This window comes from Clupea harengus, chromosome 13, assembly GCF_900700415.2.
Source record: "Clupea harengus chromosome 13, Ch_v2.0.2, whole genome shotgun sequence".
Taxonomy (NCBI): Eukaryota; Metazoa; Chordata; class Actinopteri; order Clupeiformes; family Clupeidae; genus Clupea; species Clupea harengus.
In genome coordinates, this window is record NC_045164.1 from 11617814 (window position 1) to 11637155 (window position 19342).

At 43.1% G+C, this 19342-nt stretch overlaps 1 protein-coding gene across 2 annotated transcripts; it reads right to left on the reverse strand.

Moving 5' to 3' along the window:
- Positions 1-1576: 1576 nt before the first annotated feature.
- On the reverse strand, positions 1577-11815 carry asrgl1 (asparaginase and isoaspartyl peptidase 1). Of its 2 annotated transcripts, XM_012840387.2 has the most exons (8): positions 11729-11815; positions 11061-11142; positions 10730-10918; positions 10215-10357; positions 8856-9010; positions 7270-7391; positions 4924-5034; positions 1577-3128 (listed from the first exon to the last, which is right to left on the reverse strand). In XM_012840387.2, the coding sequence occupies exons 2-8, from the start codon at positions 11074-11076 to the stop codon at positions 2914-2916; spliced, it is 951 nt and encodes a 316-aa protein (XP_012695841.1). In that variant the 5' UTR covers positions 11077-11142; positions 11729-11815; the 3' UTR covers positions 1577-2913. The 2 variants fall into 2 exon arrangements, with proteins under 2 accessions (XP_012695841.1, XP_031435122.1); XM_031579262.1 differs by lacking the exon at positions 11061-11142 and having other exon boundaries at positions 11729-11807.
- Positions 11816-19342: the final 7527 nt, after the last annotated feature.

Genomic DNA, 19342 nt, shown 5'->3' on the forward strand with positions numbered 1-19342 from the left:
CCTTGTCTGACTGTACCGTAGCTGTCACCCGCACTGGGCAGTATGTCAGTGCCGAGTTTTTCTAAGTAGATTCCTCCGTTTCAGCCAGCCCCTTTTCTGTCAACGACGCGGAAAACTGACCAATGAGAGGCATAAGCGTTCGCAGCAATGAAGGGCATTCGTTTTTTGTCGCTTCAGCGCACACATCGTTTGCCCTCATGACCTTTGCGCTGTTCAATCTTCAAAACGATTTCAAACATTCTTTCCAATAAGCGACTTATTCCTCCCACACACGTTTTTGAAAACGTCAATGTTTGGGCGCACTGACATTATTAAAAAGGCAAACGCACATTGTGTTAACAACTAGGCTACAGCCTATAGCGGTAACGTGACAGTCACTCAGGAGTCAGGACAACCCACAAAGGTCTTACACATAAACATGCTATTTTGCAATTTGTTTCTAAAAGGATTTCATGTTTTCATAAAATCTGAGTAATACGTTTTATTTAAATCTCCATTTTACATAATGCCTTTCTTCCTATCTGTCCCCACAGAAGAATCTTTAATTGCCCTGCTTATAACTATACCATTTCCCTTTCAGGAGCACTGAGTAGTACGTAGAACATCATGTCTTCTTATAATTGGTTGCCAGAAAAAAATATTATTTGAAGATTTGTTATGGGCAAAGGTCTTTGTTATGAAGCTGACTGCCTAAAAGCTTCCTATTTTTATTTATTTTTTACAAAGACCTCTTCTTCATCATCTTAACATTCTTTACATTTAGATAAATGTGTCCTTGTCAGAACCGCATGTGTAAGCAAGGTATTTACCATGACTCAGATGTCCTTGACTATTAAGCTTAGCGGAGCAACAGTTGGGTCTACTGTCTCTTTAAAAAAATGAGTGTGTGTGTGAGGGAGAAGTAGGTGACCTACCCCCATCATCAGTGTAATATTTTGCACACAAATGCACCAGCTGGCTTGGAAAAAAAACACACACACAAACAGACAGGTTCTTTGTGGTGGCAGGTGTCTGCAATAAGCCAACAGACACAGTGCAAACACAGAGTATACACAAACACATACAGACACTCTCTCTCTCACACACACAAACACATATCACAAAGCATGGGTCTGCAAGATGCTGTGTGTGTGTGTGTGTGTGTGTGTGTGCTGACACCATAAGCAGCCTCTAGCGACTCATCTGCAGAATGTCTTTCCGTCACGTGACGGGTCTCACCTCCAATCAGCTCAGAGGATCACAGCCCAGGGCCCTCCCCTCATGGAGGTCTGGGGACACCAGTCAGCTCTTCTCCACCCCAACACCCCTTACAGACATGTCGGAATCAGTGACAGATACAAAACTGCAAGGTGTGACAGAGCTTCAACTGCTGTATTTAGAAAAGATACTGTTACTTTCACATTTTGTCATTTCCTGATTTGCCTATTTCTTTCTCTGCCTAGTTGGCATGTATGGATTAGTTTTTCGTTTTCTCTGTGATTTTCCCACCTTTTTTTTAGAACAGAAAAAACTACTGAATCCCCTTTTTTTATTTGAACATATTTGCGGTTTATTAGCCATCATAGCTTTCCAAAGGTGTGAAATACTTTTTTTTATTAATAAGTGATTAATTACAGTTGAGGTTTATTTGTTACTTAATACCACAGAGTCAGTACATTGCAACAACAAATGAGTTTCAATGTAAAAATATTCACAGTCATGCTATTTAATTTCTATTACCTTAAAAAAATAAAGTTACTTAGATTAAACAGCAAGGACGTGTAAGTGTTATGAGTGAGTAAACACCACACTGGCTCTACATGTTGTTTTTCTACTCCAGTGGTTCCCAAACTCTTCATGGCAGGCCCACATTTGACAATGAAAAAAAATTGCCCATCAGCTTGTTGCCAGGCCCGCCGCTGGGGGTGACGGGGTCAAAGGGCATATATGACCCTGGCCCAAGGCCCGGGGGGTGGGGGCTTATGCATAGGTCATGATTAAATAGTGTGTGGGAGAGGAGAGCTGTTTTGCTGTGTGCAAATGGAACATGCGTAGTGTTTGTGTTGTGGCCTTGGAGTTGTTTGGGTTCATCTTGTGTCAGCAAGACACACGGCGGACCTGGCTTTTGCATAGCTTTTCTTAAACATTGGTTCTACATTTCAACAGTTAAACATTATTCAATTTCATTACATCATTCAGTTAAAACCATTTTGTATCTTATTTCATCAGAACTGTCGTTTAAAACATTTAAACATGTTTAACTTCTCACTGGGTGATTATTCCATTCAATATTCATGTTAGGCACATGTCAGTATTAATAATCAGGCTAGGTATCCCTCCTAACATATAGGCTAGCTAGGCCCTGACCATATAAGTACAAAGTAGGCTATAAACTCATCACCAAATAGGTTAGTTACAGGCTACTATACTGTAATGTTTCACCACACAAAAGTTTCCACCCTCAACCAACACCTCCCTTGCTGTAAGTCCACACCACCCCTGAGGGGCCGCCTCTCACATTGGGAACCACTAATGTAGCCTTTGTATGGCAGGTAGTACATACAGTACTGTCACTATATATCATCATGTAGCAGTTGCTACATTGCATACTATAGGGCTATCACAGGGAACACGATATGGCACTTTTCACTAGACTAAGACATTATACGTCATAACACTGTGGGAGTTCACTGCTTATGCCTTGAAAGCAGGCAAACAACCATGTTCACAAAAGCCCTGGAGCTATTCATTTTGCAAGAATTTAGATTGTGGACGGCTGAATTTCTTCCACTTTGGTTGCTTCAAGTTTTGAAGTACTAGAATTGCATGGATTAACTGATTAAGGTCTCGGTAGATCACAGATTGAAATTAAAGGTAGTGTCAGTGCATTATTTTCCAAACCAAGATGGCAATAAAGTTCTCACAGTAAGTATTTCAAGATGGCTCGTGTGCGGATTCGGTGAAGTGCTCTCCGACGTAGAGGCCGTAGTGGAGCTGTTCGCTCTGCACGGCCGCCCACGCCATCTGCAGGCTGCTAAAACGAGCGGCCCACACGCCCTTCGGGTCCACCGTCACCACGCCGCCCAAACCCTGTACCCGCTCCTTCATGTAGGCCAGGCCCAGGTCGGACGCCTCCTCTGCAGACCGCCCTATGAACGAGCAGAACCACACACATCCTGGGCTTTATCACGGGAAACTAAAATAAACTAAATCAACGTAACTACACATGCTTCAGTATGTTATCATGGGACTTTCTTATAACATATACTTATGCCAGACTAAATACACTCTTGATGAACAAAGGTATGAAAACACCTAAAGGTACTTGTAAGAGAACGCTTGCTGCCAATACTTAGAGTCCCTATCTCTTAGTCCCTATCTTATATCTATCTATCTCTTATCTCTTCCCGGCATGGTTGCTCATACACTGGGTAAATCCAGAGTCAATATACATCCAGGTTTCCCTATGTTTGTTCTTTGTACTATGTGTGTTGCACCTAATTAGTCCTTCATGAATACCAAAGGCTGAAATGGGATACTGGAGAGGTTTTCAACATTGTCTAAATGGATTTCATTTCTCCTCTAGTCGAAATTATGTCTAAGCAGATTCATCCATTTCACCTTTTCCCCTCGTCACCGAGTGGAAATCTGACGAAATCTGACCCTCCTTTTTCATGGAAAAGGCCCTGGGCTAAAACAGGAATCCTGTGAGAACAGACCTCGAGAGAACAGCCAGTGGAGGGCCGTTCCGTGACTTTGATCGAGCCACCCTCGCGTGGTTCCGACGTCACTGGCCATGCACCTGCTGTGCCGCTTGTAGCCGAAGTGTTATTTATGTGCTAATGAGTGCTGCTGGTTAGCGCTGCCCCCACGTAGCTCAGGGCCTGCTGGCGGACAAGAGCTGTGGCCTGCACACGACTGACCTCTGTTTTATTCAGGAGTGGAGGAAAACCCTGTGCCGACAAGACAAGGCAGAATCCCTCGACAGCGTGCCAAACGCTATAAAACTGGACAATAGCTTCACAGGATCGGTGATGTTTCATGCACTAACACACCCACACACACACGCACGCTTGAGCATACACACCTAGGAAAAAAGATGCACACAAACACACACATTGGTTCTATGTCCAAGTAATGCATCACTATATGTAGTAATTCATTATATGCAGCATAATGTCTAAAAGGTGTTGCAGCTGTCCGTCAATGATTAACTCCCTGTCTAAGCAAAGCAGCGGAAATGACCTGAAGGTGACCTAGAGTTTAGAAAATGGCAGTCCCACAGCAGTGATAAACTAGTGTTGATTTGGCAGCGGTTACACAGGAAGTGGTTTGGCTCTGTGCTCCTGCACGCACTCTCTGCAGTCTGATGGAGTCTGCAGAATGTTTGACTTGTACCTGTCCTTACTACCCCTGAGCAAAGGAACAGTCAAACCCACGTTTACCCAGTGCCACCATATCAGTCATGACCCACAATGCTGGGTGGCCACAGAGCCGGGTGAGTGCTTTCACTTTAGCGCCACTGAGGCAAAGCTGTGTTTACATACACACACACGCACACACACACACACACACACACACACACACACACACACACACAAAAGAGCATGTGGGGGAAGGGGGAGGAGGTCAGACTGACTTTCAGAAACAGTTCAGTGACACCCTTCGCTTTGACACCACAGACCTCAGACACTGTGTGTGTGTGTGTGTGTGTGTGTGTGTGTGTGTGACATGCAAGAAACAGTTACGAAAGCAGAAGTTGTGCCAAAATGCAAACTGTGCAGTGACAACTGTTACAAATCTGTGTATTCTCAATGAGTACACACACTAATGCTGCATACTCACATACTTGGTGCGGAATTGAATATTTTCTGAAAATGTGACTTAAAATCAGGCTCACACTCTGAGAGACGCTGAGAGAAATCTAAACTATGCTGCTAGTACCTTGCTCCATGTGGAAGAGGATAAGCCTGGAGAGAGTGACTTTCATGATGGCCTCCCCATGGCCGGTGGGAGAGACCGCTCCCGTCTTGTTATCTGCGTAGCCTCCACATCCTGAAACACAGACAGCAGAGATCCCAGCTGCGATAAGAACCAGGACGGAAGTGCAGAGAGGCGTCATTTTGCTTCTCTGCCACAAGAGGGCAGCGTTTGACTGATGATCCAAGGCCATTGATGGTTTGCCAGCCACTGAGGATGCCTACTAAGGTTTAAGTAAGGGCCTCGTCTGAAATGAGTTGTTGTGGTCAGAATTTAATGATGCTGCAGATATCTCGGAGATAGAGAGAAAAAGGGGGAGAGAGAGAGAGAAAGATGAAGTTCATTTGGGCTAGAAGCTGGAGGCTAGAGAGGAGTGGCTAAAAAAAGCTTTCTTGTGTAATAAAGTGAGTCAGAGGAAGTAAATGAATGCAAAAACGGCGCCCATCAGGGTGCGAGGCCAATGAGTCGGCCAGAGACTGCATGCATCTGTGCATACAGGCATATGTGAGAGTGTGTGTGTGTGAGTGTCTAATGCATTCATGCGTATGTTTGTGCGTTTATGTGTGAGAATGTTTCTATGTGCGGGTGTGTATATGCATCAATTTATGCGTGTGTGTGACTGTGTGTGTGTGTGTGTGACTGTGTGTGTGTGTGTGTGTGTGTGTGTTTGTGTGTGTGTTTGTGTGTGTGTCTATGTATACGTGTGTGCAAACGCCTGCCTGTGAATTCAACTCCTCTTTATGCGGTGGAACACACAGTTAAGCAGTGTCTTGATTGGCGGGTGGAATCCACCAGGCTAATAATTAACCCAGCAGGTAATGATCTCCTGTGACTCGCCGAACATTACGTGCATTCCGCCACATCACTGGGGTCAAAGTTCACCGTGCCTTTACCATTAACCTGGACATACTTTTTGTCATTTAATTAAAAGCCATTCTTCATGCTGAATACGCACGCCACCCTCCACAACATTTAACCCTGCTTCTCTTTTGTCCTGCACAGTTAGCGGTGGAGTATGGAGTGGGTGCAGTGCTATACTGGCCCACTCCCCATGTGCTGGGCTCTTATAGTGAATCCTGGTTGAGGGTGAAGGCTATCAAGAAAGTGAATCATTGTTTTATGCCCATGTTCATCAATGAGAAACCTTTTGCCGAGATTACACACTGACCATTTCATGAGGTAGAGAAGACCCAACCGGTCAACTGTATGTCATGATTCGGCCTTGCAAGGTTCAGGATGACTTTAAACAGTAGATGCTGTGTTGAGCCAATTTCAACCCATAAAATAAAATAACAATTTTTATAAAAATGGTAATTTGGTCAATATGAACACCAGCATTGATAAATTCACAGTGCGGTCGTATCATTTAGTTTAAGTGTGCTGTACCTCTTTAACAGAGATCTTGCTGCAAAATCTTGTAAATGATCCATAGACATTATCCCAAGTGTAACAGGATAATGATTACGGTCATGAATATCAAAGATATTAACAGCAAACCACTGCCAATGTCATGCCTCAAAGGCAGCAGTGTTACCCATGACACAGCATGGACTATAGGCTGAATAAAAATGAATTATTTTGGTTGAAGCTTTCAAATTCTGCCTTGCTGGTAAAGGAAAGGTGAAGAGGAGAAGCGTAGGACAGTGCTGATATGATATCCATACATCAGCTAATGTTGAGGCCCCGTGTTAAAGTCCCACTCAGTCTTGTCGAGATGACAGCTGCTGAATCATCACCCTTCACACACTCATGTGGAAAACACTGATAGAATGATTACTGCTGGCTTCATAGTGGATACGCTTGGGGTGCCTTCGAATATGAATGGCCTGTTTCATAGGTTTGCACTCATAAATAGGACAGATATTATATGAGTCAACATATATTTATATTAAATATGACATATATAATGTGACCTAATGAAACTTGTAGTACCAGTACATCATAATAATGTGCAATCAGTACAGACTCAACAATAATGGTAATAGTCAATGTCTACAATATATGACTTTTAAATAAATATCACTATTTACACTTTATACGGTATAATACTGTAATACAAGATATTACATAATGATGATGGGGCCCAGAGTTCTACATGCCTAAAATGATACATGTTATTAAGAGTAAATTTGAGTAAATTTTACGCAATGCATGGAAAAATACTGTGTGTAAGACACAAACATAAATGACTAAGGAAACTCTTACCAAAACATGCACAAGGCACAAGGCACACGCAAGACACATGCAAGGCACACGCAAGGCACACGCAAGACACACACAAGACACACACAAGACACACACAAGACTAACCTATGCAGGGTGTGTCTCCTACCCGACCCTCCATCTGATTGATCATGCCCCCTGTGGAGGTGGCACAGGCGATGTTGCCTTCAGCGTCCACTGCCACTGCGCCCACTGTGCCCATCTTACCCCTGAAACACACGCACACACACACCTTGACTGTTAACATGGAACACATGGCTCAAGAGTTTTTTTTTTTAAAGAAACCTATTCACACACATTAGGCCTCGCACATTCTCGAACGCAGTTAAGAAGAATTTAAGAAGGAATTTCTTCTGAATTGGATTTAGGAAAATTTTTGGCATTCATGAAAGTTTTCTCATCTGGGATTTGTTGTGAACTTCAGAAGACTTTCCGAACTCGAAATAGCAGTCGTAACTCGGCCAGAGTTTTCTGAAATGCGGTTCCTTAAAAAACCACAAGATGGCCCCGTGGGCGTTCACATCAGCTCTACAGATATCCTCGGATTAAAATAATTATAATAATAATAATTACGAGAATATTTGTATCATTAACAATTACGTTTCACATGTATAGTCATGATTCTACGAGGCACCGTGATGTCATAAAATAAATAAAAGGACTACACCAGAATGCTGCGCTCGTCTAGTGAGCGTCGTTTGGCACTGCCGTCTGTGCAAGTACGGCAATCCAGAATTTTCATTTGTAGTTCCACGTTGGTGGAACGAACTGCCTAGCACTACCAGAGCAGGGGCGTCCCTCTCTACCTTTTAGAAGCTTTTGAAGACCCAACTCTTCAGAGAGCACCTCCCTTCCTAACTGGCACTTTGACTAGTGCTTAACTTGCACTTACAGCAGTTACATTCCTGCACTCTGTTTTTATTTTCTATTTCGTTTTTCTATTTCTTATGTAAAGTAGTATTTATTGTTACACTCGGTCTCTATTGCTCGTAGCTTGACTGTTCTCTCCCTTGTACGTCGCTTTGGACAAAAGCGTCTGCTAAATGACTAAATGTAAATGTGAATGTACACGAACACTGCAAATGTAAGTGAATAAATAAATAAGCACTAAACTCAATCACGTTGATATAGCTATAGTGGAATAGAATGGACACATCTACATCCTGCAACGGTCCACCGGTGAAGTTAGATCAGCGTTTACTCGACGGTGCTCGCTTTCCGCTTTGACATGACTCGTTTACGAGTTGCTTTCGTGTAGATTCGGTCTATTCCGACGGCACACGTCACTACGGTTGCGTGCCATTATAAGGAGCTGGCGGGGCGTGTATGTATGCAAATTCAGGAGCACGAGAACGCGCTTTCAATATAAGAAAACTCTTCCGGTGGAGCACAGCTCAGAACACTTCTGCTGCGTAGGAACACATTTTCAAGCGTTCATGAATTTGTCGGATGTCTTTTTCTTACGTTGTTTTTCCGAAGCCCGTAAGAAACATTTCAGAAGAAACTTCAGAAAATGTTCGAGAATGAGGCCCATTGACATTCCGTGACCACACACACTCAATAATCAAAAGTACTTGTCCTTTGTGGTGAATTTCAAGAAACAACTTAGCAACATTTGCAGCGCCTGTCTTCAGCCAGCGGTGAAGTTCCTTGTGAAAAGCTACAGTCCTCACATTTGACACTCCACTGGGTTGGCATCTGGTGCCAGGTTCTTCTTCCAGCGCATTCTGGCATAGTCTGTGATGAGAGACTCCTCTGGCACCTCAGGGATGCCCATAGCCCTGGCAAACTGAGATGCCCCTTCAGCTGTCAGACACAGGTGGTTGGTCTACAGAAAGAGAACCAGAGACAGAGCGGGAGTAAAGGAATCCGTAGAGTTCCTGAACTAAAAGGCTCTCCACAACAATCATACAAACAGCGATCATATTTAACTTGAGGATTATTCTGTGAATAATAATGAGGTTTGCTATTGGGCAAAATGATCCAATTCCCTGAAGGGACATACACACATACATTTCCCTTAGTCTAAGCAAAGACAGAAAACCTGTAGCAGGTAAACTGGCAAAAGCTCCAAGGTCACAATTCTGGATACGTGTCAAAGGTCGTGTTTTAGGGCTTTTTCCATTATCACCACCCTGCGAGATGACGAGTATGGGAACAGACAGAGGAGACTGTGTAGTCTTTGTGTTCTTTTGTGTTTATACCTACCCATGCATGTTGGCGCATGTTGATTGGTTGAACATTTGTGGATGATCACTGAAAGATTCATAGACCTCAGAGGCTTCTTTAACATCTGATACATAGCTATCTGAAATTCCACTTTTGAGGACAACATCAATATATACTTTGTATATATACTAGGGCTGTCAATAGATTAAAAAAAATTAACTAATTAATCGCACATTTTGAAATGAATTAATCGCGATTAAAAGTTTTTTTTTCTTCTTAAGACTAAATCTTATAAATTAACGAGTAATCACTTCATACAGCGTGTATTTTAGACACTGTTGTTTAATTGTATTTTTTTTTTAAACACAATGGTGCCCCTCGACGGTAAATCGTAAGAATTTCCCCTGAAGCAATTTGAATCACCTCAATCAGCCCACTGTCCTCAACTATGATGATGGGCCGACAGTCACCGGCAACCCAAATGGCAACCTTTTCACGGACTGGTCTAGTTATTTTCCTAGAGAAGTCATGGAGTGTGGGTTGGCGATCATCTAACCTGGGACTGCTTTCTGTCGGGTGCTTTGCATTAAGGTGATAGCTAAATTCAGCTTGACAAATGCTACATACAACTTTAGTTTTATATTTTATATTTTTTTTAATTGCGTTAATTGCGTTAAAATATTTTATCGCGTTAATCGCGGCCGCATTAATCGCATAGATTAACGTGTTAACGCTGACAGCCCTAATATATACATAATATATCAACTTTGTGACTTTATGGGTACTAAGACTTGGATTTGCAAGAATATGAATGTTACTGCTTCTATCTCCACCCTCTTAGTCACATACAGCATGTGTGGTACCTTGTCCATGACAAGCCTGGCAAGCTGAACGGGGTTGGCCACCCTCCTGACGGCCGACACCGCTCCGCTGGCCAGCGTGCGTCCGTCCATGACGATGGCGTCCATCTCCACCCCACCCTTCACATTCAGCGCAGAGCCCCTGCCTGGACGTCACGGGCGGGGAGAGAGTCATTTGTCACAGAATGTCAATGTGTGTGAATGAGAGAAGAGAGAGAGAGAGAGAGAGAGAGAGAGAGAGAGAGAGTGAGTATGTGAGTTATTACAGTGTGACAGTGAGAAAGGGAGAGTGTCTGTGTATGCTTGAGAAAAAAATAAAAAAATGAGACAGAGGGGAGATAGACTGAGGGATGAAGAAAAAATGTGAGTGTAAACATGAGTGAGAAAAAGGTGGTTGTATGTGAGAGAGAAATAATGTGTTATATATTTATATAAATAAAGTGTGTGTGTGTGTGTGTGTGTGACATGACAGTAAGAGAGAGAGAGAGAGAGAGAGAGAGCCACGGCTGCATGCTCACCTGCATTATATGCAGGGTTGTTCTCCAGGATGGTCACTGTCTCCACCACCGCGTCCATGGCACTGCCACCAGCCCTGAGAATGCCATAGCCCCCCCTGGCTGCCTCCTTCACCCCTGCACAGGACAGCTCAGCTCGCTCTTTAGGAATATGCCCAGCTCCTCCATGGACCACGATCACTGGCAACATGGCTAATGAGAGAGAGAGAGAGAGAGAGAGAGAGAGAGAGAGAGAGAGAGAGAAAGAGAGAGAGAGAGAGAGACAGAGCACTTGGTTAATAATTTGTAAATTAAAGTCGCTATGTAACTCGGATTTCATAATGCAACCTCTGACCTCTCATTGAATGCATCCAGCCTCTTGTCTAAGGGCTTGTTATTGGCACTTAGATGCTTGTGATTGATTGGGAGAGAGGTTGCTGAGGAAGAAAGTAAACTTCAAGTAAACAGTTCATGACATGCTGATAGGCACTGGTCTAAATGCTCCATGTTCTCCTATGCGGAGTTAAGCTACAAGAACAGTTTCAAAAAGACTCCATTAGCAAATGACAGTGGTTGATGCATAACCAACAAGGTTTTCTGTCACAAAACGACTGGGAGACATACGGTACATTTATGATCATTCCTTAACTATCTGGCAGGACAAAATCCAGTCTGTTTTAGTTGTGCATGGTGTCACACTGTGATCAATATGTACAATCTACAGTGGAAAACAACTGCAGTAAGCCAGCGGCAAGGGGCAACAATTTAAATGCAGAGCCGTGTTCATGACTGTAGCTGGGCTTATTTGACGCTACACTGGCCTGAATGTGCATGCATTCAAGCAGAATCGAGCAATCATGTCACTGACGCTACTGTAAACAGTTCGGGCAACAATCACACATAGGCTACATAAGTAGCCTGGAGGTTATGGAGAGGTATAAGAATCACCGAAACGCCTTCATGCATTGTTGGCGTAAACAACTGACCAAGACCAAGTGCACTGGATCTCATTTCAATGCTTACCCGCACGCTTCTTCTTCCCGTCCGAAAGCAGCGACAAAGATCCTGCAGGTGGTGGTGGTGTCACGAGAGGAAAAACAGACATCTGACTTGTGCACGTCACAAGAGCGCCATTCATATTGTGTCAAAATAAAAGGCATTTTCATTTGGGACTGTTAAAAATAAAAGTCCTAATTTGGGTTAATACACTTTGGGGCTAAAAAGTATCAGTCATTTTTTTGTAAATTGAGTCTATAACTATTGTAATTTCAATCACCATATGTCTATAACTAAAATGTAATAGTCCTCCTTCCTTTGTTGAAGTATAGCCTATATAACATGATTAACAAGGTGCTTACGGCTTCTTACTCAACAGTTTTAGACCTGAACCTAAATGTAAAGCTGAAGCATTTCATCTAAGTTTACTTAAATGACTGTAATGTAATGACTGTTTGTCTTGCGAATCCTCAAATTCACTGAAAATACACCAAGTCTGCCTTTTGCTTTTTGTACATGAAATGACTAACTTTATAAAGCCCACAAACACTGTCACTAAAGACCTTCGTGAGATATGTGTGATTGAACAGTTCTCTCGTCAAAAAATATGGTGCATTCAAAATATAGGCCTATTTGTACTTAAACATTTCCTTAAAATCCAAAATGTAAAAAATAGAGTTTAAAATTCAGGACACTGGAGTTAGGAGTTAGTGGGTATACACTTAAATGTGTTTTTGCGCTGTAAACTAAACAATATGATTATACTGTGAATAAACACATCAATGCTGGCGTTAATATTGGGAGAATTTAAATATGTATGTATAAAAATTGGCATTGTATGGGTTGAAAATGGCTCAACACGCTGTCTACACTGTTTAAAATTATCCAAGGCTAATCCCCGAGATTCCCCTGGTTGCTACATGTCATGAAACACATAGACTCTCAGTAACCTCCCCACCCCCCAGCCCCTTGCCCATTCTCCATTTTTTTCTAAATTATGTTGTGGGTGGAGTTAGGTTCAGAGTGTACTGTGCACTTTAAACAAGTCACAATTTGGGCTTTTATTTGTTCATAGCGATCGTGGACCGAGTTCACAAGCGCTGACCGTGGTCCTGAAACGGAGTGACTGCGCTTAATCGTTCACTTTAAGTTCGTACTCTTCAATTAAATTGCGTTGAGCCTTTTTACTATTTTGGAATACTTAACACTGCCAAGTCCAATTTGACACGATGAACAGGTGATTTTGAACGTCACTACTGCCTTACAGAGAAGGAACCAGTCTAGCATAGGACAAGCATTGAGCCCTGTACAAGAACGGAACACTACCCATTAATGTATATTAGCCATCTCCTCTGAGTCCACCTTTAACTGAACCCTGGCACGATACGGACTGGCACTTAAAGCACGGCACCGCGCTCATGCACGAGCTCGGCGGGTGGAAGACGCGTGGAGCGGGTGGTGGTGGATGGGAGGTGCGTCGCCAGCTCGCTACGATTGGAGAGCAAAGAAGAGCCTATGTGCACGTCTGGCAAGCCCCCATTCTCAAATGAGAGTGCGCGTCTCCGCACACAGGAGGCACGCGCTTGAGGGGCTGCGGTCCCATTGACTGTTCCGTCTCCTCCCAGTGGCAGCATCAGCAGCAGCAGCCCCGAAAACAGGGAGCTCTGCTCGGACTCCTCCTCGCCCTCACGCTCCGGAGAGTCCAAGCTCTGGGAATCGGTGCCAGGAACATCTCTCGGCTGCGAACAATAACAAGTCTCCTTCATCGAATGACAGCCTCAAGTGCAGCAATGGGCTACCCGTAACTGGAGGTGGAGGGTAGAGGCGGGCGGGCGGGGGGTGGGGGGGAGAGTGAGAGGAGAAAAAGCCGAGTAGGAAGAGTAGCACAACCGTGGGTGCCCGCAACTATGAAAGGGTCGCAACGCTTGCGAAAGCCGCCGATTTCCTCATGGACTATGTCGTGAACAGTGGGCTAGATCGCTGGGATTTTTGTCAATAATACGACCCACCAAGGAGGGGTAAAATATGTCCGCCTCGGTGGGGCCCCGCGGCGGCCCTCGCCCACCCACAAGGCAGCCTTCGATGCCAGATCTGCCGGACCTCAGCCACCTTACGGAGGAGGAGAGGAAAATTATTATGGCTGTGATGCATCGGCAGAAGGAGGAAGAAGATAAGGAGGAAGCCATGTTAAAGTAAGAGGAGATAATTTGCTCTTAGGCAATGGGGAGATGTTACAGCCTGTACTGCCGACTGTCTATGACGGAGGTGTTGCTGTATCCACAGGACAAGCTTGGACGGGTGCACCCAGTTGAAAGTGTGTGTGTATTGGTTTATCTACAGTATATGCACACACTTAACAACTGCACCTGGTGCTGCACCGTCTCTCTATATCCCGCCGCCGTTCTCTCTGTCTTTCTCTCTTCATTGTTTGTGTATATTTTACGAAATTATATATCTGTTCGCATTAATCCACACCTCGTTTTACCAATCTTTCTGTCACAAAGGCTTGTCTGGGGAGGTTAAGAGTCCCCGTCAAGTTTAGGTAACCCGGTAGCGTGTTATCCCATGTGCGTGTCCCAATTGTGATGCTGAGCGTGCCCAGCTGGACCCTTCGTCACTTTCAATTGTGGAGAAAAATGAGTTCCTCATAGCTTGTAGTCTGTCACACTGTGAGTGCTTCCACTGCCACCGCTGGTGAGGTGAATGAGAAAGCGTGAGAAATCAGACCGGGCAGTGACGGCACAGCTGGAACTTGGTTAAGAGGGAAGGGGTGTGTCATCCTAACAGATACTATATCGGTTTGTAGAGAACCACGGCGACATCAGCTAGGTTGAGTTTTCTACTCCTTATAACCCAGTGGAGCGTCTTTTAATGTTTCCACCGCGACCACTTATCCATTCAGCTCAAACACAACCCAAACATCCCTGAAATACTGTACAGAATCTCTATGATCTACGTAATAGAATATTTGAGTGTAGTATCCACCAACCGTATTTGCACCTCCGATAGCGCTACAATAGCTACCTGAAGATATCCCTGAATGATTTGCAGGTCTCTAATGCCCCACATCTCAGTTGATTCAGAATTCTATGCTATTTGGGGTGTGGTGGTAAACATACCAGCTGATGGTCCGCTGGTGATTCGTTATCTTTTCTCTTCACACCATCTAATTTATTTTACGCATCTTATTCCACACAGAATAAATTAGGACACTGTGATCACCTTCCTGCAGGTTGTGTTATTTACACGTACAGGTGCACATGGAACGCTTAAGCCGTGATATTGCTGAATCTGCCGTCTTAGTCACTCTTTAACCTGGTGGCTTGTCATCGTCGTGACCACTGGATAATTCAAGCAATTCTTTCTTCCCTCAGTCGTATGGGAACTGCAAATAAACCGGATGAGTTCGGTAGCCTACCGCTATCGCATGCCCTGGCTGTGATACTTACAGAGCCCTGACAAGCTGAATGTTCTAACGTTGAATAGAAAAGTATTACTTTCACATATATGACGAATCGCCATATGAGATCAGTGTGGTTGTCGCGTATCGTTCACGAATAAAACGATTGCGATATGACACTTATTGTGTCTGGCTACATTATTGTTGTCTAATAGCTACATAGCAAAGACAACCCGTATGTCACCCTCACCAATGCCAGTGAACAAAATATTTCACCATTTCCTGATTCTTAGTGTCTCCTGATATAGAGGCTCCTAACAGCAATTATGTATCAAAAGCATTGCAATTTTGGTTCATTCATGTCATTTTGAAGCTGAATGCAAACCTAAAAGCCACGTAGTTAGCCTTTCATGTAGTTATGGAAATTGCCCAATTAATAGTCTATACAGAGGGTTGTTATTTGTGAGAGTAGAGACCAACATGAGAAAAAAGTTGGTTGGTCAACCATTCAGGATTTCTTCGGTTTAGGATTGTTATTTTACCATTTAATATCTTACATCGTGGCGCTCAGGTACTAGCACCATATCTTTTGCATTCAATTTATGTCCCTGTTTCCTTGCCTCATATTTAACGCACATTCCGTTAATGTGATTTTCTCATTCCAGCTAGAACGGAAATCTATTACTCTCCAACCCTAGCCACTCAATCTTCATTGAACCATCATCATTGCATGGCGTATGCCTTACTGTTCTGCACGGCTCATGAGTGAGCTGTAATTCTGGGACACACTGTTCCATCTCAGCTGGGATTTGTGGGTTAGCTTGTGTGGGGTACCCTGGCATTAATAGAGACTGGCAGTGCCAGTCAAGTTGTGGAAATTCTCTCCTTACGTGCTATCAGTGATCTATAACAAATAGCTATAACACACCACATAAGTATAACACAACTATAATATCTACAACAGCTAACTAAGTGATGTCCACAGATATTTGTATTATAGATTGTCTTTATTCTGGTACAGTTGATCATCTGACAGTTTGGAGGTGTTCTGGTGATATTGGGCTTTTTGGGGAAACACAAACTTTGCAGATTGTTCGGTGTGATCTCACTTTTTCTCGCCTGCTGGGGTGACAGAAAAGACAGCCACCTGATCAGCTGGAGACAGAGGCTGGTGTCAACAGGGTACAGAGTTAATCCCGCTCTCTCTCTCTCTCTCTTTTGTCAGTCTTACACACACTCTGTTTGTCTCTCTCCTCCCTTCTCTATTTCTGTCACTCTCTCCCTCCCTCTATATCTCATTCTCTCTGGCTGTCTCTATTGTTCTTGCTCTGCCTTTTTCTCTTCCTTGCTTTCTCTCCCTGTTTCCTTGTCTTTCTCAAAAATAATAGTGTACATGCGTGGACACACATTTCCACTCTTTGCAACGTTAGATGAAAGTCAAAATGAAGGGAAAAAAATATAATTCAACAGGCAATAGACCTCAACAGGTAATAGGCCTCCCTCCCCTCTTCTAATCCCCTGTGGAAATCTTTTGGAATAAGTGATGCTATGGAGGACCGCACTGATGAACATGTGTCAATCACTTACTGTAGGCCACTTGTCTGTGCCATCACTGAAACAAGTTTCAAGCTTGTCAATCCAGCCATCCTGAAGTCAATACAATGCAGTGTGATAATATTTACTGCGTCAGATCTAATCTACTCGCAGAATGTCTTGACTCATGTACTGGTGCTTGCTACTTCTTGTAGCTCAACTGGTTGTAGGTCAGGGGTTTGATTCTCAGTGCGCACAAAATATATCTATAAAATCTAAACCTTACATGTGGTCTACGTCCCTTTATAGAAAATAATCTCCTTAATGAATACGTGTTAATATAATATATATATAAATACATGTATTATATTATATATGTAGCCCCCTCTAGTACAGCTGACTACGCCACCCCTTGATCTTCCTAATATGCTAGTGTCAGAGCAAGGGGAACTCTGCCCCAATTAGTGTACAGACACAGTTACGTTTAGAAAAATAAGTATATTCTTTATTTAATTCCTTGAAGGAAGTTGTACAGTGTGGTCAATAAATACATAAAGGGAATAGTAACAGCCGCCGGTTAAATCAGTCCACCCACTGATTAGGGGAAGGTAGCTAGTGGAAGCTACGGTCTCAATACCACACGTGAATAGGTGCACACAACCCTTTTTTAGGCAACACACTACAAGCTTCAAGTGAACCACTCAGATATGTTAAGGAATACACAGCAAGGCAAAACTAGTCACTAGGTGAAGTTTCACACTATGGAGACCGGCTTCCCTGGGCCTATAAGGTGTTGTGGCTGGACCAGTACCGGGGCTGACTATGGGGTTAGACAAGGGACAACACAAAAGAGAAAACCCCTCTAACCTGGGACTCACAACACGTTCACCAGGACATACAAACAGTCCCCAGGCTAGAGGGAAAATCAAACCACGTCACTCGGAGTAGCAAACTCACACACACGCATACAAACCATACAATCAGAAAAGAACAGCAGCGAGCATCGTGAAGCTGCGTCGGTCTATGAACAAACAAACACACATTAAAATGTTTGCATTCCACAATACACATTGCACATATCCCTTTACATGAGCTAATAAATAACTTACAATTTAGTTAAAACATACAGCGCCAATAAGACGCAAGTGTAAAGTGCATTTAAAAGACCATCAGCGTGGTTTCACATACCTGTGGTGGCGTTAGTTAATCACAACCATCATCACGCCGCTACGGAAGACAATTCACAGCCACGTCTGTTTTATATATATATATATATATATATATAATATAATACTTATACAGTATGTTGTTCATTTTTCATGGCCCATCATAGGCCCAAGGTCTTCATTGTGTGCCACTCACCTCTTTTTCATGGCCTGTGTGAAAGGCTGGTGGAGGGGATACAGTGTGAGCTGCAGGACACTAGAGGGATGGGACAGCTCAGCCTTGACTCAGCTGTGTGCTGACGGGTGTTTGGGAGCAACGCTGAGGCTCCAGTGAACCATGAAGCTCATATAATTTCACTGATGAGCTTTTAGCAGGCTGTCCAAAGACGAATAGGAGGCGTGCATCTTTTTTTTTTAACTGTGGGAATGTTTAATGGAGTTACAGTATAATCATAAACACGGACATGCGGTAGGGCCAGTTAAACCTTTAGAGTTGTTCATGTGATGCCTTGGATATTTCATTCAAACAAGACTGCTTTGAGACTCTTTATTTGGTTTGAGCCTGGGTTGGTTCATTTGAAATGTAATACGTTACAGATTACTAGTTACCCTGCTAAAAATGTAACTGTAAATATAATGTAACTATTTTAATTACTTGATCAAAGTAATGTAACTTATAACATTTGATTACTTTTTGATTGGCAGACAAGTGACGGTGAAAAATCAAACAAGAAAACCAATGAAAAATGACACCCAAAATTTGAGCGCATACTAAAAAATGAACGGAACATTTCTAGACAGGGATAAGATGCAAAGCAACAGAATGAACGTTACATCCCACAACTAAAGAGTTAAAGCTTTTTGCCGAAAAGAATATATTTGGATGTAACCTTTTTGTAATCACCAATTTGATTAGTAACATATTACATATTTTCTTGTTAGTAACTAATGGATTACAATTAAATTATTTTGAAATTTAAATACTACATAACTCTGTTACATGTAACTAGTTACTCCACAACCCTAGCCTTTGTATTATTGCATTTCATTAACACACACACACACACACACACACACACACACACACACACACACACACACACACACACACACACACACACACACACACACACACACACACACACTCACACACACACACACACACACACACACACACACACACACACACACATCATTGAGTAGCTTTCCATGAATGCTGTTTGAAAATACCTTTCATTTAGGCAGTTCCACTGATCTCCCTGTCTCTTCCATGGTTCTGGGGGGAAACACTGCCGGCACTCCGTGGTTCCTCTCTGTGATCACCTCGATCACAGAGGATGTAGTCCTGTAAATAAAACTATCTGAGGATACAAATATAGACACAGGCACAGGTGAACAATGAATAGTGATGGAGAGAGGACACAACAGAATACATGGTACCTCTGAGGGGTCTGTTGTGTGGCTTATGTGAACTTTGTGTTAACCGTGTGTAATAGCACCCTAAATTATATATATTTTTAACTTGAAACCAGATATTCACAA